We start from the raw sequence: 21713 nt of genomic DNA, 5'->3' as shown, positions 1-21713 counted from the left end.
CAAAGTCCCTCATCACCAATTTATTAACCCCGACAAACCCTCCATGTCCGGCGTAATCCACGGACCTCCAGCGTCGTGTCCAGCTCTGCTGCATGCAGGTGACAGGAGCTGCAGAATACACCGCCGCTCCTGTCACCTCCACACAGCAACTGAGGTGAGTAGCGCGATCAGCTTCTGTCAGTCAGGTAACTCACGGCCACCGCTGGATCCAGCGGTGGCCGCGATTAACCTCAGTGACAGCTCAGCTGATCGCGATACTCACCTCAGTTGTTGCGTGGAGCTGACCGGAGCGGCGGTGAGTAGTGCGATCAGCTGAGCTGTCACTGAGGTTACCCGCAGCCACCGCTGCATCCACCGCTGGATCCAGGTAACCTCAGTGACAGCTCAGCTGATCGCGCAGCTGTCTTCAGTTGCTGTGTGAAGCTGACAGGAGCGGTGGTTTCTTCTGCAGCTCCTGTCACCTTCATGCAGCACAGCTGGATGCGACGCTGGAGGACTGTGGAGTACGCCGGACATGGAGGGTTTGTCGGGGTTAATAAATTGGTGATGAGGGACTTTGTTAGTGTTTTTTATTTCTAATAAAGGATTGTTCGGGTGTGTGTGTTTTTTAACTGTAATTTACAGATTAATCATGGAAGGAATCTCGGGGAGACGCCTGACATGATTAATCTAGGATTTAGTGGCAGCTATGGGCTGCCAATAACTACTTATTACCCCGATTTGCCAACGCACTAGGGTAAATCGGGAAGAGCCGGGTACAGTCCCTGAACTGTTGCATATAATGTATGCGGCAATTCTGGGCGGCTGTTGACTGATATTGTTGGGCTGGGGGGCTCCCCATAGCGTGGAGCTCCCCATCCTGAGAATACCAGCCTTCAGCCGTATGGCTTTATCTGGCTGGTATTAAAATTGGGGGGACCGCACGCCGTTTTTTTTAATTAATTATTTCACTACACAGTATACACACACCCACCGGCTGCTGTGTTTGGGTGCAGTGAGACACCTGTCACTCAGCGTGGGGGCGTGTCTCACTGCAACCAATCATAGCCGCCGAAAAGCAGGAAAGCAGGGAATACGAGATTGTTTAATGAGCGGCCGGCTTTTTCAAAAGAGGAAAAGCCGCCGGAGTTTAGTGAACAGCAGTGCAGCGCCGCGGCAGTGATCGGGGAACGGTAAGTAAGAGAGAGGGGGGAGAATGACCGACAGACTGTGAGAGGGGGACAGACAAAACAGAGAGAGACAGACAGAGCGAGACCGACCGACAGGAGATAGAATGAAAAAAAAAATGACCGACATCGCTAGTAAAAAGCACAAAACGTGCGTTTTGTACATCGGAGTGCCACACAATGTTTTACGTAAAATCTTTCATGTATTAATCTCAAAAAGTAACATACACCAGCTCTATCTCACTATTGGGTATGTGCCCTTAACATTTCCGCCATGAAAATTCATTTTGGTGTCATTTTGGAAGGTTTTCTGGTGAGTCCGTAAAAATGGCGTAAAACTCGGATAAAATTGTTCACAGCTGTGACTTTTGAGTGATAAATGCTTCAAGGGGTCTTCCCCATGCTGTTGCCATGTCATTTGAGCACTCTTCTGAGACTTTTGTGACATTTTTAGGGTTTCTCCATGCTGCCGGGGGTCATTTCAGAAAAATACTCGGGTCTCCCATAGGATAACATTGGGCTCGGTGCTCGGGCCGAGTACACGAGTATCTTGGGATGCTCGGCCCGAGCCTCGAGCACCCGAGCTTTTTAGTACTCGCTCATCACTAAATAAAACTAATCACTGACCTTTGTAGGATTTAAATGTCTCTACTAAATAATTAGCTTCCTCATTAATCTTGTCTTCCATTATTTTTTCCCCCACACCAAAACTTCGTAATTTAGAAAGAGTGAAGCGTTTCATGGCTTTCCAATTATCTCCATTCGTGAACGCCAAGCCTGAAAAAAAGACATGGAGAATATGTTATATGCTTATCATCTTCAACCAGTTCTCCTTCTTACTTACTTGCCACCAACAGAAAATCATGTTACTTTTAAACAGTGAACATATTTTTTATTTGATTTCATTGCTGAAGCATTTGGGCTTTCTGTGGATGAATCCAAGCTTTGTAAAATTTCCTACATACTTTGACATGAAGGCTTCTCCTCTCTTCATTTGCCAACCCACATAGGAAAATGTCATGGATACCCCTTCTGTACTGTACTTTTTACCAATGATTTGGAACCCACAAGCTATCTCTATTCAACCCGGACATTAAAAGGAAATGAGACTGGTTTCTTTTCCCATAAGGTATGGCCCAATTTATTAAAACGTGTTGCACATGCTAAATTTAAAGGGAACCTGTCATGTAAAAAAAAATGCTATTAATCTGCAGATATGGGGTTAATCTTCAGGTTAATAGCAAGCTGAGCTTGCTCGGCACTTGCACCAAGAGCTCTTCTGCCAGGAGGACATTAACTTTATTCCTCCGGGCAGCATTCAGCTTTCAGTGATATGGTGGTGCCAGTGCAAATTCAGTCACAGGCAACTGGGAAATATGTGAGACATAACCCGGCTATTAAGGGGTGGAGGAGGTGTTTGTTTTTTTTCTGCTCTTTTTAATTTCGCCTTATAGATGTATCCAGGCATTTTCCCCATGCTGTTTCTATTCTATTTGAGTGCTATTTCTGATGCGTCGGTGGGGTCTTGGGAATTATTTGTCACCGGGCCGGTTTTGGGGGTTTGGGTTGTCACAGTGGCCTGGCCCGGCTCTGTGATCCCGCGGTGTCAACCAAAATTATGGGGATGATGGTGATGAAGGAAGTAGTTGTCTTTCGTGACGCCACCTGTGGTATGCGGCTTTACTGGGACCCGCCGCTGCGCGAGATCTCTCTCTGCTGGGGCGGATGATAACGCAGCTCAGATGTTGCAGCTCTCCACACAAAGAGCTCGGCCTCAGGGAGGATGTTGAGAGTAGTTGTCCACCCCAGTGTTGGAAGCGTGGGACGCAGGAAGGATCAGACGTCACAGCGGTTGCAGTTTAAGGTGTTTACTCATTGAGTTGCTCCTGCCGTTGGACTGCCAGACTCCACTGTGATTGGCTCCAGGCGATCCCGGATAGTCCGTGGGCTGGTACCGGAGGGATACTTCGTGAGTGTTTCCTCCCTGCACTGTGTTGTGTTAGTTCCCGCGACTTGAAACTACACAAGGACCCGAGTCCTTGGGGTGGTTATGTTCCCCGTCCCGTATAGCAGGCAGCGCAAGTTCGTTGATGGGCCGCCTTATGGTCACGGCTCCTGGCTCTATATGCTGCTTTGCCTTGGGCGCTGTTGTGGGCCAGAAGACTTGAAATCCTCTGCCCGGTGGATTCTACTGGCAGGCCTTGAAGTGCCCACCAGCCTACGGCTTCGCACCATGAGATGTGCGCAGGTTATGAACGAGCTATTAGCTCTCCCCTCAGCAACTGTATTCTCCTGTGTCTCACTTTGTTCCCGGTGGTCGAATCTTTCTAGTGTGTGTCTCTGGCTCCTACTTCCCAGATCAGTTGCACCGCCCACTCGAGTCCCAGAGTTAGTGGGTGGGAGGCCCCAGATGATAGGGTGACCATCCTAAATGACCCTACCCTAACCCCATCCTGGTGAGTGGGCAACTGGCTTATTTGTGGTTGTGAATGTTGTGAACCGGCACCGACCTCCTCCTTACCCGGGATGAGTACCGCACCTCTGGTGAGATGCAGTACCCTGTGGCAACTGAAGCCTCAGGGGCACCACATTTCCATCCATTTTAGTTATTTTCCTGCCGTCCTCCAGCTCTCATGGTAGGGTCTTCCAGAAACATGATTGAGTTTCCATTTACTTACATTATACGCACTACTTGAATCGAGCTTTTCTGAGAGCCTAACCAGCTCGATTTAAGAACATTTTAGTGCTCGCTCATCTTTACTAGATACCCAATCAAGTCAGTCAATCTATTATTTAATGGAAAAATCAATCTAAACCTGCTCCTTCAGTTCTTCGGTCTCAAGTATATCTGGATAATTACCACCACTTTTTTAGGACGTTTTAGGTAAGCTGATAAACCGCAAATGAGAGATATCAGAAATGCTCATTCCCAATTTACAATTGATGTAACCAGACCTGCAATCGCTCCACTAACAAGTAAAACTCTTTCATTGGGTAATTGGATTTTTATGTGTGCATGATCGTTATCAGCAGCACATCACTCCATGTAAACTGGAGATTACATGTAACAAATACAGGAAATGAACAGTTGCCACATACATTAGCCATCATTCTGTCCCCATCTTTGTTTATTAGCCCATGTAGACAGGTCAGTAAACAGGTTCCTAATAGCTTCTATGTAGTCAATTGGCACTAATTAGGCTATGTGCACATGCTGTGTTTTTTTGACGCTGCGTTTTTGTGCGTTTTTGGCCGCTAAAAACGCACAAAAACGCACCCGTGGCAAAAAAACGCAGCAAAAAACGCATGCGTTTTTACCGCGATTTGGTGCGTTTTGCTGCGTTTTTGATCTCTGCGTTTTTCCAATGCATTGCATGGGGGGAAAATGCAGAAAAACGCAGGAAAGAATTGACATGTCCATTTTTTTTTAAGCTCAAAAACGCAGCTTAAAAAAAAAGTTGTGTGCGGACAGCAAAAATGAAAACTCATAGACTTTGCTGGGGAAGCAAAGTCATGTAGTTTTGAGACCAAAAACGCAGCTGAAAAATGCTCAAAAACGCAGCGAAAAACGCACTGTGTGAACTTACCCTTACTGGATGGAAATTGAACAGTGTAAATTGGCCTTAGAAAGCAAATCAAAAGGAACCTGAGTGCCTTACCTTACAATTACCAAACAGTTCATGTTTATCAATTATCCATCTGCCATGACACTTGTAATCCCCCACTCTGATTATCTCTGCAAGCTCCCAAATGCCACCCTTGACAGTAGACCTTATACTGTATATCTGTTCCACCCATCACCTGATAATACAGTGTGTCTACGCATATCCTGTTCACCGCTATTAACTTGAGAATGGAGGCAGCTATAGGCATAGAAGTGGTGTCTAGGTATAGTAAAGTAGCCATGCGCAACGCAATGAAACCACCTATAGCGCCACCTGGTGGAAAACAACGGAGTTAGCATTTTTATCTCAAAAACGGAACGAAATAGAGAAAAAAAGTGAATTACAAAGTTGTAGGGCATCAACAATTCAATACGAATCAACACCTTGCATACAGAAATGCTATGACAAGAAACCCATGCCCCTCCAAAACGCTGAATGCTGGTCACGCATATGGCGCTCATTTAACTTTGATTCTCAAAGTGGCCCCCGCCAGCTGCAATGCATATCTGGACTCTGGACAGCATACTGTATCTTGCTGCACGTTGTGCAATATGGTAGGTGACACGTTTGCACAAGCATCTGTGATACGTCATCGTAGGTCCTGCAATGTTGGTGAAGGGGTCACATACACCTGCTGTTTGATGTGACCTCACAGAAAGAAGTCCAATGGGGTCAGGTCAGGTGAGCGTGGAGACCACTCCACGCAGCCAACATAACCAATGACTTGTAGGAATGTTTCCATGAGGTATAGCTTCACATCCGCAGCCTTGTGAGTTTTACACATTCTAATCATAGCATTTCTGTATGCAAGGTGTCGATTCATTTTGAATTGATGATGCCCTACAACTTTGTAATTCACTTTTTTTCTCTATCTCATTCTGTTTTCGAAATAAAAATGCTAACTCTGTTGTTTTCCACCAGTTGGCGCTATAGGTGGTGTCATTGTGTAGCGCATGGCTACTTTACTATACCTAGACACCACTTCTATGCCTATAGCTACCGCCATTCTCAAGTTAATGGCGGTGGACAGAATATGGGTGGACACACTGTATATTAAAAATCCCATTATTCTACTCTCTCCATTTCTGCCATTGAACTCCTTTTGTAATATCCTTCTGGTTGGAATTACCAGAGATCATGAGCGGGCCTGTGAATTTTCGGGTTCGCCAGGTACGTGCAGACTTTAAAAAAAAGTTTGTTTTGGGACCCGAACTTGACCCTTGATACCAAACCCCATATAAGTCAATGGAGACCCAAACTTGTGTGCTGTAAAATGGATGTAAAATGGTCATAGTAAGGGCTAGGCGGCTGAAAAAGTAAGCAAAACAATTGTAGTTGCCCTACAAACAAATGCAGATTGGAAATAAAAAGACATGCAGTCCTGCCTATTTTTCATAACCAGTAAGGGTAAATCAGCAGCCGCGGGCTGCAACCCTCCTCTGTCTGCATAACCTTGGCTGTGTATCAAAAACAGAGGGGACCCACACTGTTTTTTTCAAATTATTCAAATAAATAATTTGAAAAAAAACAGCATGGGCTCTACACTATTTTTGATAACCAGACTGTCACATCCTCCTGCGACTTCGGCTTCGGTCACCAGGCACCGCCATAGTCCCACCATGGACTTTGGAGGTGATAGGAGAGGAGTCGGTGCCAGTGGCTCTGATGGGTGCAGATTCCACTCATCCACTTAGCTGGGTTTCCCTGGGACCTCCAGTACCGCTGACTGTCCGCAAATGGCGTGTCTCTTCCAGCCAAAGTTACCACCCTTCAGCTACAGCCAATGGGAAGACACCACACCGTTCTAATTCCCCCTCCTGTCTGCTGGTCATTGCCAGATATAGTTTTGTATTCCTGCTAGTCTCTGGTTCTCCCTGCTCTGGATATTGACTCCCGTGCTTTGACCTCTGCCTGCTCTTTACTACTCTCCTGCCTGTCATTTTTGTACCTCGCTGCCATCTCCGGTATTTGACCTCTGCCTGATGTCCTGACTTCATCCTTGTCTGCCGATTTTTTTTTTTTTTTTTTTTTTTTCCCCCTCTTTTCTCTATCTCCTGATTTGACCCTGCCTGTTGACTACTTTTCTTGGACTCAGCCTTCCACAGGTAGCGATCTCCGGGGCACTGTAGTAATTCCAAATCCCTGCATAGGGGTTAAAGGGTTTCAGTATTCTTGGGATCCTGCTTAGTGAACGTCTTTCCTCTATCCTGTCCATATCAGCCATCCTGAGACTGTGGTTCCGGGCAGGTAGCACACAGCCAGGGTAAAGCAGACAGATGGCGACTGGTATCATCAGGGTGAGAAGGGCCATGGCAGTAACAAGGTCACACAGGGGTCACTGCCGGTCAGCAGCCATCCAGAATGTCTCACAAGCAGGAACGTCATCGCTAGCAAGAAATTCAGGGTTGCCGCTCACCAACAGTGATCTATGGAGCATCGATGGATGTTGTGGGACATTACACTTTGGATTAAGTTGGAACTTTCAGGATTTATTTTATTTATAAATTGGCAAACGAGGGCGTGTTTATTCCCTAATTGGATTATGCCAGAACTCCCAGGGTTTATTTATTAATAAATTAGCGAATCAGAGAATATGCGGGAGTGTTTATTCAAATAAACCTATTTTGTGGGTGTGACTTTATTTTTCACTCCATGCTTGCCGGGTTTGTAATGGGGGTGTCTGATAGACGCTTACCCATAACTAACCCCTGGGCTTGATGCACATTATCACAACACATCTGTCATCAACCTCAAAAATATTACCATGGTTGCCACCGCATCATGGCAAATCAGGAAGAGTCGGTTAAAGAAGAATTGACGCATCTGTCACGGTATGACACAGTAACCAGGAGTAAGGGCACCTAGACTGGCCGTCAGACTAGGGGCCTTAAACTGTCCCTGATTCCAGAGGTAGGCTTGATGATAGCCAGGTCTGGACTGCCAGCGTGGCCCTTACTCTTAAGCAGACCTGGTCTAACACCCGCTCTCCCCCTCCCCCTAAGGAGGGCTGGGACAATAGTAAAGAATACCATAAATACCTACAGACAGGGTAAAACCAAAGCTCAAACTCACTGCAAGCACACACTGGGAAAAGACAATACGTGCTCAGGGAGAAATAAAGTACAGGGTGGAAATAAAGAAACAACAAGGATATTTCCACTGCATACACCAAATTGCATACAACCATTCACCAACAACTGGATCACCACACACAAAGACCGACAACGCTGGAGCAGAGCTAGAGCTATCTTTATTATGCACGTCATTAAAAAAAAAATAAAATATATATATATATATATATATATATACACTGTATATTATTCAATATCCCCATTCCATAAAAGTCCACTCTATTAAAATTTAGTATGGTAAATGCTGTAAACAAAATATAATTGAAATGCCAGAGTTAATGTATTGTTTGGTCACAGGACCTCCCCCCAAAAATGTAATGAAAAGTGTTCACCACTGGCCTGGCCACATCTTATACTGGCAAATTCAATTTTATGCAGGGGATTCCAGGAATCAGCCAGTTTCCATGTCACTGACCTGGACGGAGTTTTCTGTGATGAGACCCCTTTAAATGACAAACACTATGTGATTCCTGATAGAAAATGTTACATCAGATGTGAACATTACCGTATCCTCTTGAAAAATCCATGAAAGCCGGGAGGTTATATCTGGCAGAGAACTCCTCTGCGTGGTTGACAAGAGCTTCTTTCACTACATCATATCCACAAAGCACAACCATCTTCTGGACTCCTATCGTTATACTGTACACTGGGCCATAGGTTTTGGCGAGCTGCAAAAGTAATAGGAAGAGTTAGAGCACTGTAAGAGGGAAAGGAAGCGCAAAAAGGGTTTTACACAGTATGATGGTAGAAAAGATAGAGGATTAAACTCACCTGGTGAGGTTGTGCCAGTCACAACCCCTTTCTCAAGCTTGTGAGTGTCTAGTGGGTTAGCAGCGGCCCCGAATAAACAAATAGATATATAGGAGAAAAGAAATGGGTTTAATACCGTGCTAAAAACCACAGATGCTGTATATTAAAAGACTTCCTTTTTATTTTCACAGTTCTATACGTTTCAGAGACATCTCTGTCTCCTTCCTCAGGAAAAAGAAATCATGCTTCAACAAATGGCAAACAGGACCTATATGTAGGCGTTCATGTTGCCACGTATGCATTTTGGACGTCAAAACGTTTTTTTTTATTTTTTTGTGTTTTTTTGTTTTTTTTTAGTTTTTTTTCTTTTTGTTTTTTTTTGCTTTTTGTTTTTTTTGTTTGCTTTTTTTTCTGATGAATTGTTTAGTGTTTTTCTCTTCTCCACGTGGCGCTGAGTCATGTCTCTGAGTCATATGGGCTGATGACATCCAAAATGCATACGTGGCAACATGAACGCCTACATATAGGTCCTGTTTGCCATTTGTTGAAGCATGATTTCTTTTTCCTGAGGAAGGAGACGGAGATGTCTCTGAAACGTGTAGAACTGGGAAAATAAAAAGGAAGTCTTTTAATATACAGCATCTGTGGTTTTTAGCGCGGCGTTGAACCCATTTCTTTTCTCCTATATATCTATAAGAAGAGATAGAGATGAGCGCATCTTTTGACATTCGAATTTACCCACTCAAGAAGAACAAGAAGACAATTTAAGGCTTGCTCTGATTGCTGACCAGCTTGCATTTTCCAGATTAGCATGTAATCTCACTTTATGTGCTAATGGAGAGCCATAGTTCCTAATCTATGTGAGCATTAATATCCACAATTTATTTTCCTTTTGCACGGTGAGCAGACTGCATAACTCTCATCCGTTGGCAATATGCAAAAGAAATCCCAAACAAGAGATGTGTACATGCGCAACTCACCAACTCAGCAACACTCCTTTTAGGTGAGGTTGCCACTGTAAACAGGTTATCAGAATGCAGCAGCTCAGAAAACAATGACTCAGTGGTACTTTAGACAACAGGTATTCATGTTTAGACAAACAGAGAAGCAGTGCCTCGAATATGCGATTAGGGTATGGCAGAAGTGATGATAATCAAAATAGATTACCGTATTTTATATTAAGAGATTTGGCAATGTAGATATACAGGATACAAACACAATAATATTTACGCGAAAAAGGAGAAAAGTTCAGGGCACTGCCCCAACACCAAAAAACTTTCAGAACATCCTATACTGGGCCGAAAAAGGTGCACATGCTCTGCGGTGCCATTGATGTGAATAAACATGTGAACATCAGAGCAATAAAAAAGGAAAAAACATCAGGCACTCACCAGTTGCTGCTTGTGCAAGTTTTGTTGTTTTATTCGTGCAGGTTACAAGTGCATGGAGTGGAGGGGAGGGAGTGGACGCTACACACGTCCAAAGACGACGGCGGCCGTTTCGCACCTGTCTGGTGCTTCAGCTGTAACCTGCACTTGTAACCTGCACGAATAAAACAACAAAACTTGCACAAGCAGCAACTGGTGAGTGCCTGATGTTTTTACAATAATATTTACACTTTATCACTTCTATCACTAAATAAAGCTGGTGTGACACACAGCGACAACGACAACGACGTCACTGCTACGTCATCATTTTCTGTGACGTTGCAGCGACGTCCCGTCGCTGTCGCTGTGTGTGACATCCAGCAACGACCTGGCCCCTGCTGTGAGGTCGCCGGTCGTTGCTGAATGTCCAGCTTCATTTTTTGGTCGTCACTCTCCCGCTGTGACACACACATCGCTGTGTGTGACAGCGAGAGAGCGACGAAATGAAGCGAGCAGGAGCCGGCACTGGCAGCTGCGGTAAGCTGTAACCAGCGTAAACATCGGGTAACCAAGGGAAGACCTTTCCCTGGTTACCCGATATTTACCTTCGTTACCAGCCTCCGCCCTTGCTGCCAGCGCCGGCTCCTGCTCTGTGCACATGTGGCTGTGTCGCGGGCGGGGAGGAGGGTGTCAGCACACCGCGCTCACCCCTTCTGCTCGGGTCCGGCAGTTACTCCTGGTGGCTCGAGCCGTGGGCCGGATCCCGGGGTGTCTCGAGCGACACTCCTCGCCCGTGAGTGAAAGGGGGTGTTTGTTGGGTGTGGGGATTGTTATAGTTCGTGACGCCACCCACGGTTGTGGTGATTGCACCACCGCTGCTCAGTGTGGGGGTCCCGGGGATGGTGATGCGGAGCAGCCAGGTGTTGTGTTGCCCCTCCGTGGGTAGGGGTTGGTGATCCCGGGGCCCGGTGATGAGATGTGAAGTGTAGGGCCTGGAGGGCGCAGGGGCGCGGGGGCAGCGCTGTGCCTTGCGGCACTATGGTACTCACTCAGCCTGACACACGGACACAGTTTGTACGGTAAACCAACGGCTGGTAGGACGGTCCCACAGACGGCTGCACCTGCACTCCCGGTAGGTAACGGTGACGTTTCTCTTCCTTGCACCTATGTTGTCTGATGGTAGCGGTGGATTCCCTCCGGTTACCCGCTCCCCGACTGCAATCTGGGCCGGAGGAGCTCTACACTTTGCCCGCAGGCGCTGGCCCTGGGGAAACTGGTGCCTTGGCGGTGGCGGTGTCTCCCCGGTAATGGTCGGGCTGTTGCCGTCAATCGGGACTTGGTTGTTGGGGGATCTGCGTCCCCGTCACTGACGGATTTGGCAAATTTGGCGACTCCTAGCCTTGCCGGGGTCCGAGAGGCCCCTGCCCTGGTGCTGACTGTCCTTCGGAACACTGCTCCAGACCACCGGGCACACAGCCAACGGGGTCCTTCCAGGAACTTCCAAACTGTCCCCCTCCAAACAGTCACCGCCGTCGCTGACCTTGCTGTTCTAGCCCTACACACAGCTGGGCTCTCAGGCTTTGCACACTCTCTGCGCTGTCACCACTTCTTGCTTTCCTCCTTTACTCCTTTTCTTTCCTCCACTTTCACTTCTTGGTTGTTTACTCTAGCCCCTGCCTGGGCTACTCCTCACTCCTTCCACTTCCTCCACCCTGACTAGACTGCCTGAAACTTCCTGCCTCCAGTGTTGTGAGCTCCTTGGTGGGCGGAGCCAACCGCCTGGCCCACCCCCTGGTGTGCATCATCAACCTCTGGAGGAAGGCAACAAGGATTTCTGGTTAGCAGGTGTGCCTACCTGGAGTGTGGGGTGTGGTGGTGTTGTGACCTGTGTCCCCTGGCTTGCCCAGGGCGACACATTCCCCCTTAGCAAAATGCAGACCGTCCGCGGGCTGCCGTCCTACACCGGTTTTATTTTTCTGTAAAAGGGGATAACAAGGGTTAATCAAACATCAATAACATTTTTAATCATAAACTCTTCCCAAACGGGAGGCACATTTTCTTAAACGTTGCAACGGTATACGGTCACGGTTTCCGCTCTCTCCCACCCAAGCAACCTGGCCCTGATGCTACCCCTAAAACCCAGGCAGCACCCCTTGACCCACAGTCCAGCACAAGTTACCCGAGCGGGATCTGTCCTTCCCCTCCAGAGGGTGGCCACCGGTTCCTTTGGTGGCTGGGCCCTGGCCTGCTCTGCTCAGGGCCCTCCCTCCAACCTGCCTCTCCGGAGGCGGCATTGCGAAAACGGTAACGGTACCCAACATATTTACAAGCCACTTAACGTTTGTGGTTGCCCTGCAGAGTTCACGGGCTTGTCCATGGATAGTTCCCATGCAAAACTTAAACGGTCCCCACGGGCACAACGGTGCCGGCTCCAGCCGGTTGCAAATCACACGGTGAATCAGGTGAAGTAGTCGGTCATTTTCATTTTCATCATTTCAAACTTTCAACTTTTTCAAACAAACAGCAAACTTCTGGTGGTCCCCACGGGGACGGTGCAACGGGCATCCGCTGCCCTACTCCGGTCCGTCTGCGGCTTCTTCCGAGGGAGGGGGTGCAGAGCTCACCTTGCTCTCCGGGCTGCCCCTCAGCTTCACATCCAGGGCAAACCACCCCCTCTCTCCGCAGTGCCGAGTATACCGCACCATGTCTCCCGGTATCAAATTGCGGCCAGGATGCTCTTCGGGCAGGTGAGCATGTACATCCCGTCGGGCTACAAACACCTCGGCCTCCAGGCCCGGTTCGTATATGAACCCGTAGCCCCGGCGGACATCGAATCGCCTCACCTGCCCCTCGTAGAACGGGCCCCGGACACGGAAGGTCGCTTGCCGCAGGTTTTCCTTCTCCCTTATGGTTCGGGCCACCAGCTCGGCTTTCCTTCGCTCCCTCTCCGCGATCTCCAGGCCCAGCTTGGTCGGCTCCCTGTCCCAGTATGGCTCCGGCGCACGGGTTGAGCCCCGCGGGACATCCAGCACGTTACCCACTGTCAGGAAGGTGGGTAGCGTATCCCGCGGTGTCATGGCCTTGGGCGCTGCCTTGCAGCGACAACCCGGCGCCGCCTCAGCCGAGGTGTGGGGGATGGGCACAGGGGCTTTCCGCAGTTGGGCCCTCGGCTCGGAGCGGGTCATCGGCTCCGGCTCGGGAAGCTGCTCGGGGACTGTCTCTGGCACAATCTTTGGGGCCTTCCAAGGCAATGCCTCCGGTTTGCTACGGGCTCCGGCTACAGGTCGGTCCGCTGGGGCGGACGGGCTGGGTATCGCTACCAGTTGCGGTGGTAGCGGGCCTAGTGGCGGGGTCACGGCCTCCGAGACGGGTGGCGAGGGAGGCAACGGGGGGAGAGAGCTTGGACCGGGTCCCTCAGCCGCAGCGACCGGTCCCTCCGGGACATAGGGGCGTGGGTCACTCACCCTCCCTTCCTCCGCTTCCTCCTCGCGTCTCCGCACGGCTGCCAAAACGTCCGCCATGTCGGTCTCCCACTCCTCCAGGAGGAGCTGCATTTTGACCTGCAGCCTCAGATGGAGCTGCGCGGTCCGGATCTCCACCCACGCTGCGGTTCCCGGCGCGGGGGCCACGGTGTTTCGGGACGGCATCCACATGGTGTCTTTGCTGTTTGCTTCCAGGAACGGTTTTCTGGCAAGGTCCTGGCGTCCTTGCTTTTATAGCGGCGACTACATGCCGCCAGCCGCCATCGCGTCCCCCTTAGCTCTTTCCGGCCCCTCCTCTCTCGGGGCGGGGTTTTGGCCTTCGCGCTTCTACTGCTCGAGAAGACGCTCGAGCGGGAACTTTTCGCGCCAAAGATGGCGGCTTCTGAAATTTTTCTGCCGGATGCCTCCGGCGGTAACAAGGCGCACCTCTACCTGACGGCAGAGCAGTAAGATCCTGTTCGTGACGCCAAGTTGTCGCGGGCGGGGAGGAGGGTGTCAGCACACCGCGCTCACCCCTTCTGCTCGGGTCCGGCAGTTACTCCTGGTGGCTCGAGCCGTGGGCCGGATCCCGGGGTGTCTCGAGCGACACTCCTCGCCCGTGAGTGAAAGGGGGTGTTTGTTGGGTGTGGGGATTGTTATAGTTCGTGACGCCACCCACGGTTGTGGTGATTGCACCACCGCTGCTCAGTGTGGGGGTCCCGGGGATGGTGATGCGGAGCAGCCAGGTGTTGTGTTGCCCCTCCGTGGGTAGGGGTTGGTGATCCCGGGGCCCGGTGATGAGATGTGAAGTGTAGGGCCTGGAGGGCGCAGGGGCGCGGGGGCAGCGCTGTGCCTTGCGGCACTATGGTACTCACTCAGCCTGACACACGGACACAGTTTGTACGGTAAACCAACGGCTGGTAGGACGGTCCCACAGACGGCTGCACCTGCACTCCCGGTAGGTAACGGTGACGTTTCTCTTCCTTGCACCTATGTTGTCTGATGGTAGCGGTGGATTCCCTCCGGTTACCCGCTCCCCGACTGCAATCTGGGCCGGAGGAGCTCTACACTTTGCCCGCAGGCGCTGGCCCTGGGGAAACTGGTGCCTTGGCGGTGGCGGTGTCTCCCCGGTAATGGTCGGGCTGTTGCCGTCAATCGGGACTTGGTTGTTGGGGGATCTGCGTCCCCGTCACTGACGGATTTGGCAAATTTGGCGACTCCTAGCCTTGCCGGGGTCCGAGAGGCCCCTGCCCTGGTGCTGACTGTCCTTCGGAACACTGCTCCAGACCACCGGACACACAGCCAACGGGGTCCTTCCAGGAACTTCCAAACTGTCCCCCTCCAAACAGTCACCGCCGTCGCTGACCTTGCTGTTCTAGCCCTACACACAGCTGGGCTCTCAGGCTTTGCACACTCTCTGCGCTGTCACCACTTCTTGCTTTCCTCCTTTACTCCTTTTCTTTCCTCCACTTTCACTTCTTGGTTGTTTACTCTAGCCCCTGCCTGGGCTACTCCTCACTCCTTCCACTTCCTCCTCCGTGACTAGACTGCCTGAAACTTCCTGCCTCCAGTGTTGTGAGCTCCTTGGTGGGCGGAGCCAACCGCCTGGCCCACCCCCTGGTGTGCATCATCAACCTCTGGAGGAAGGCAACAAGGATTTCTGGTTAGCAGGTGTGCCTACCTGGAGTGTGGGGTGTGGTGGTGTTGTGACCTGTGTCCCCTGGCTTGCCCAGGGCGACACAGCTGCAGTACACATCAGGTAATTAACCCGATGTATACTGTAGCAAGGAGAGCAAGGAGCCAGCGCTAAGCAGTGCGCGCGGTTCCCTGCTCTCTGCACTGTGACATGTAGCTGCATCACACATCGGGTTAATTAACCCGATGTGTACTGTACCTAGGAGAGCAAGGAGCCAGCGCTAAGCGCGGCTCCCTGCTCTCTGCACATGTAGCACAGCGACGTTATGATCGCTGCTTCTGCTGTGTTTGACAGCTAAGCAGCGATCATAACAGCGACTTACAAGGTCGCTGTTACGTCACCGAAAATGGTGACATAACAGCGACGTCGTTGTCGCTGTCGCTTAGTGTGAACCCAGCTTAAGAGTTTTGTTAATGTTATCTTAATCCTAATCGCTCGGTAATGAGGGTAGGGCAATAAAATGTGTCATTTTGGAAAACCCATCAACCATAACAAAAATAACCGTATTACCAGAAGAGGAAGGAAGATCTGTAATAAAAGCCATGGAAATGTCTGTACATTGTTTGCTATGTTTGAAAGGGACAATCAATGGTAGTAAACAACCTGACAGATGAGGGAGAGATGCCTTAGATCAGTGTTTCTCAACTTCAGTCCTCAAGACCCACCAACAGATCATGTTTTAAGGTTTTCCTCAATCAGGTTTTCAGGATTTCCTTAATGTTGCATAGGTTGTGGAATTATTATAACCTGTCTAATTGTCTAATATTGAGGGGAAACCTGAAAACATGATCTGTTGGTAGGTCCTGAGGACTGGAGTTGAGAATCCCTGCCTTAGAACGTGCACAGGTGGCACATGTGGACACATAGGACACCACATCCCTCCAGACCTTGGGCCACCAGAAACAATGCAGTAAAAGATCCAAGGTACCATTTACACTAGGGTGACCAGCCAAGACCAAATCATGATATTGACCCAAAAACCTTAAGGCAATGATTAATGTTGGCTACATTGCCATTCCTCCTGCCCATTTTGTCTAGGCCTCGCACTGTCTGCATTTCCTTTGGCAGTTTTTGAAGGTCACACAACTACACAAGATGAGCGGCCAGCTCTCTCATTTACGCCCTTTTATTTTTGGTAAGACCCTATTGCACTGTTTTTTCCACAGTATTGTTCACATTGTATCAAAGTATCATATCTGCAAGGTTGCCCCATGAAAATATATAATACAATACAGTATTTACAAAAATGTGAGGGGTGTAATAACTTTTGTGAAATACTGTATATTTTATTTACTTAATTAGTCATAAACATTTTATTTGGAATATTTCTGTGTATGTTTACTTCATATGCCACAATCCTTTATAACATTGGGATTTAGGCATTTTTTATTATATATTATCTCAAGTACAAATATTTAGTAGTTATATAAATAACTAATATAGTTAATTGTTAACTTATATGATGAGTCCTAGCAGTATGTGACACATTGCAATTCATGCGAAAATTCAGCTATGTGAAAGCCTGAAAAGACACTGTTCTTGTGCACATACTCTAGTGCAAAAAACCCCGCCAATATGTCTGTTATCCAAAACTATCCCTACTCCACCAGCTATCCTTACACTGAATACAGGTAACAGCGGTTTTACAGGCGAAAGGACAATATGTAGCCATGAAAAGAACATTTGCTTTAATGGTGCAGCAGCGATATACAATTAATGCTATAGCAATTAAACACTGCCTATATGCCTGCTCTAATCAAAGCTCTCCCTCCTAGATCAACTCTTGCTGAACTGCTTCTAGAGGAGATGCATCAAGCATCACGTCACCAGGTCTTATATACAATCGGCCAGTCACAGTAATGCCAGTAGCCACTATGCAACCGGCCAGAGGGTACAGGGTCCCATTGACCCCAGTGCGTGCTTCAGCTGGATCTGTGTCAGAGGGTGCACATCCAGCTGAAATACATTGCAGCACAGAGACCTGTCAGATCCCTGCACTGCAATACAAGCTGCTGGCCACTGAACGCAGGCTACAGAGCACGCTGCGTGATGTGGAGCTAGAGGGAGGAGAGTAGAGTTTTTTTTTTAATGTGATAGAGACAGAACTGGGACTGTAAATACCAGGAGGGGGGCCAGGATAAGGACATATATACCAAGATGGGCTCAGTAAGGGGACATATATAGCAGGATGGGCTTAGGAAGGAGGACATAAACACCAGCATGGGGATCATATATACCAGGATGGGAGACATATATAGCAAAATGGGAAACATATATAGCAGGAGAGGAAAACAGAAGAATTAAAGGGGGCTTTACACGCTGCAATATCGTTAGTGAATTATCGTCGGGGTCACGGTGTTTGTGACGCACATCCGGCGTCATTAACGATATTGCAGTGTGTGACACGTATGAGAGACCTTAAACGATTGCAAAACAGGCAAAAATCGTTAGTTTTGGAGAGGTCATCCTAAAACCAAAAATCGTTGCCTGCTTATTAGCGATGTTGTTCCTCGTTCCTGCGGCATCACACATCCCTATGTGTGACACCGCAGGAGCGGCGAACATCTCCTTACCTCCATCCATCAGCAATGCGGAAGGAAGGAGGTGGGCGGGATGTTATGTTATGTTATCTCCGCCCCTCCGATTCTATTGGCTGGCCGCTTAGTAACGCCGCATTGAAGTCACTATGATGCCGAACGCACCTCCCCCTTGAGGGAGGGATTGTTCGGCAGTCACAGCGTCATCGCTGCACAGGTATGTGCGTGTGATGCTGCCGTAGCAATAATGATCGCTACGGCAGCGATCACCACATATCGGCTGTACGACGTGGGTGGGTGCTATCGCGCTCGACATCGCCAGCAAATGCTAGCGATGTTGCAGCATGTAAAGTCCCCTTAACAGAGTAGAAAAGCAAAATTAGCAATTGTAAGCCCATAGTGTTATATAATATGATAATTGTAAAATAGTAAGAATAAAAAGTTTGATTGGAGAGCTTCTTCAAGTGGGCATTATGTTTCTAGTCAGTTAATCAAAAGCGAGCTGAACTGAGCGAACCTGAATAGTAAAGTGTTCGATTTTGGTGTTCAGGTGCTTTACGTATGCTCACCACTCAATCGAGTATCGGTGTGCCTGGGTATGCTTGATGCTCTGTCCAGTGTGAGCCGCTTGCAGTGTTTGAATGGCCCACACTGGGGGTAAGAACAGCGTGATCGGATGTAGTGTGCACAAAGAAAAAAGAACCCTGGCATCCATCCCCCAGAATTGCTCTGTTTATGGCTGCCTTCAAGAGTGCGGGGAGCTAAACTGCCCAATCAGTGACTTCCAATGAGTTTCAGGTTAAGTCCAGGTACCGAACTTTATTGAACACGCCAAACTGAACATCAACAGGTCCGCTCATCTCTAGTGTTGTGTATGAGAAGAGAGAAGATTATACTTCGGAAGCAAGTCCTAAAGTAATCAAGTACCAAGTGGTAGAAGTATCTTCATATGGCAGGCAAGTGGGGTGTCTTTAGAAAGCATTATCCCTATTGGGACGTCAAGTGCTAGCCAGACCTGGTAGCCTTAGTGAATGAAGACTAGACTGTCCAGACTGGGGCTCATAAGGAGCCGCAGCAACAAACTTGACCCATAGTTAAGATACTAGTGGAATAGGACTGGAATCCAGTGGCTGGAGGAACAAGAGTAGAGAACAGTAAGCGGTTGTAGAAGTCTTTGGCCGTAGCAATGGGAGCTTGGGAAACAATCCGGAGAGGAGTGGAAGCTGTCTGTGTAAGACAGTTCTAGGGCTGGAAACGAGACAGGAACTACTCATTAGGCTTCACACAACACTCAAGCAATGTGTGAATGTTTCATGAAACGTGAAGTATGCGCAAACAGGAAACAAGATGACTTCCACAAGTTTAATATCAGACATCTTACTAAAGCACAATTACAGAACACAGTAACAGCCTCCAGTAGTAAGGAAAGGAATCATAGCACAATTTAGCAAAGGGAATAAGGCTGCTTTCACACTGCATTCTGATCTTTGTTTAGTGGACCTGTCGAAATCCCCCGCAAAATGGGTTTCGGACGTATGTGCCAACGGGTGCATTGGCTATAATGGTGCAGACTGAGTCATCGTGTGATCTCTCGTGCACTATTTTCGGGACTATATGCTTACTGGAGGAGGACATCTATCCCGGTACACACAATTATCTAGCGTTTAGGGTTCCCGTGCTACACCTTGGCCAGGAAAACCCCTTACACATTGTCTTGTTTGTAGCTCAATAAAGAAGTCAAAGGTTTATTCATCAAGCCCTTTTCCCCTTCATCTGATTAAGATACTGAGCACACAAAGTGGGAGAGAACCATGAAGCTCTTTGTTTCAACTTTAGACTGGAACTATTACGTTTTTATCCCACTTAAAGTATCATGTACCTCCAAAATTATATTTATATATATTTAATAAATTAATTCTTCTTCTCAACAAAATATTGTGACATTGTTACACAAAGTTTTGCACAAACGTCCCCGACTGTCAAGGTGACATCAAACTCTGTGTACATTGGAGATTTTGAAACTCCGCCTGATGGCTTTTCTGGTGTCTGGGATCAAAACAGGCAGATTAGGGCATTGAGCTGCTGTGTGCTGATTCATAGGCAGACTAACGGGAGTTAATCTCTGGTAGTCTGCTTGTTAGGCTCCTTTGATCACATGTTATGGAGAGATATATTGCATCGGCTCCTTTGCTATTTATGCTGGATGAAATCTTCTACCCATGCCAGCTATAGTTTATTCTGTGTTGGTCTGTGAGCTTTGGTATCCCAGACTTTCTGGAGAAAGTGTTGCTTTTTGCTTGGAGTAGTTGAGGCATTTACCCCTGTTGTCTTGTTGCTTCCTTTCAGCTCTTGTTTTCCTCCTAGTCTCTTATTGTCTTATACCTCTGTGTGTGCATGCTGAGTGACAGATTTTGGTTTAACATGTCTGTCTATTTCTGTGGTTGTCATCACATCCTTGTCCCGTCCCTCCCAGAGGGGAGGAGAGGGAATAACATCAGGACTGGTCAGGAGCAAGGCCAGGAAAGAGGCTCAGGCTTCTCTACCATAAGAATATCCCTGAGCATAGGGATAGCAAAACTTGAGGCGCCCCAATTCCCCGCTATCCCAGAGTCATCATGACAGACAATCCATGGATTTTTTTTATGTATAGTACAACATGAAACACTTATAAATGTTAATGACCTTCAGATCTTACCTCTTGAAATGATAGGTAAGGTTTTTGAACATCCAGGATGGGAATATTTCCTACTATTGGCCATGGTTTTGGACCAGGGGGATAATTCGGGTGAACATGTTCCTTCTGTTTATAGATAACAATTCCCATGAAGATAAATGTGATGAGAAACAGAAGAACTGTGACTGGATCGAGGGGCCACATATTCCCAGAAGAACCTGTTGTGGAGAAATGAGACTTACATTACAGTGAATGGTTTATGGCTGAGGGCATTACTGATGATCACAGGATTACATAACATTTCAGATTCAGACATGCCTTTCATATCACCCACATTACACAACATTGCACAAATAGTAGAGCAGATCAAGAAACCTTTACATCATTATTTTCTACTTATTTAAAGTTTTTGAACGTTTTTAGAAAGTTCTTCCAATGATCAAAAATAACTACAAAACCAATTATTTAGACAAAGACCATTGACTGACAGATGCCTCTGGATCATTTCAGTGATTAGGTAATACATGTATCAGTAATATGCTCACTGTCAGGATTCAGCTCTTCTTACTAGTTCCACCAGTCATCAGATTACTACTCATTTGTGATTGCCAATGCTTACTACATAGAAGGTGCTGGCTCAAAGCACGCCCTGGACCATTGACTGACAGATGCCTCTGGATCATATCAGGGATTAGATAATATCAGTAATATGCTCACTGTCAGGATTCAGCTCTGCTGAACCAGCAGTCATCATATGTGATTTTCATACTCATGTGCTGATTATCTTTTCTTCGTGCTTCTCTAATGGAATCAGGGACTGTAGTTTTTGAGAGAATTAAGAAAACATTGAGAAAATTATGAAGAGTGTCTTGTCAGTACCTGACTGCAAGTATGAACATTGCATATGAACGGTCACGTGATGATTACACAAACCATTTAAGCTGTGTATAGGAGGAGGCACCAAACTGGAATTTTTGCAGTGCCAACTAAATTTAATTGTGCCCTGCCTGAAATCAACAGGAAGGCAAAAAAGCTGACGCTTTTCTTCCCCTCCACGTTCCCTATGCAACTGACGGTATGTCAGTCACACTGCTGTGGGTGAGCTACTACAGCACAGTGTCATTGATTGACAGTGCTCCCAGACTAGTCCGGTGATCTTAAGCAGAAAATTAATTAAACTTAGTTTTTAAACATGTGCATTCCACTTTTTGGGCTAATTCAGGCATCATTAAAGCAGGTATTGGGAGACTGATAAAGCTGTACAAA

The 21713-nt window shown here is 47.8% G+C and overlaps 1 protein-coding gene across 2 annotated transcripts in view; it reads right to left on the bottom strand.

Annotated features, from left to right (window-relative positions):
* LOC142296993 (cytochrome P450 2K4-like) overlaps positions 1-21713 on the bottom strand; it is a 206169-nt gene that overhangs the window by 182494 nt on the left and 1962 nt on the right. The window contains exons 2-4 of one of the 2 annotated variants that reach the window (XM_075341190.1): positions 20469-20665; positions 8468-8630; positions 1794-1943 (exon numbers count right to left, since the gene is read on the bottom strand). In XM_075341190.1, coding sequence (XP_075197305.1) covers positions 1794-1943; positions 8468-8630; positions 20469-20651 — 496 coding nt within the window. In that variant the 5' untranslated portion in view covers positions 20652-20665. Of the gene's footprint in view, positions 1-1793; positions 1944-8467; positions 8631-20468; positions 20666-21713 lie in introns of those variants that run through there. The other variant, XM_075341191.1, reaches the window with a different exon arrangement.

Source organism: Anomaloglossus baeobatrachus, chromosome 3 (assembly GCF_048569485.1).
Source record: "Anomaloglossus baeobatrachus isolate aAnoBae1 chromosome 3, aAnoBae1.hap1, whole genome shotgun sequence".
Lineage (NCBI taxonomy): Eukaryota > Metazoa > Chordata > Amphibia > Anura > Aromobatidae > Anomaloglossus > Anomaloglossus baeobatrachus.
Note: the sequence above shows the minus strand (reverse complement) of the source record. Positions and strands in the feature narration are given on the sequence as shown.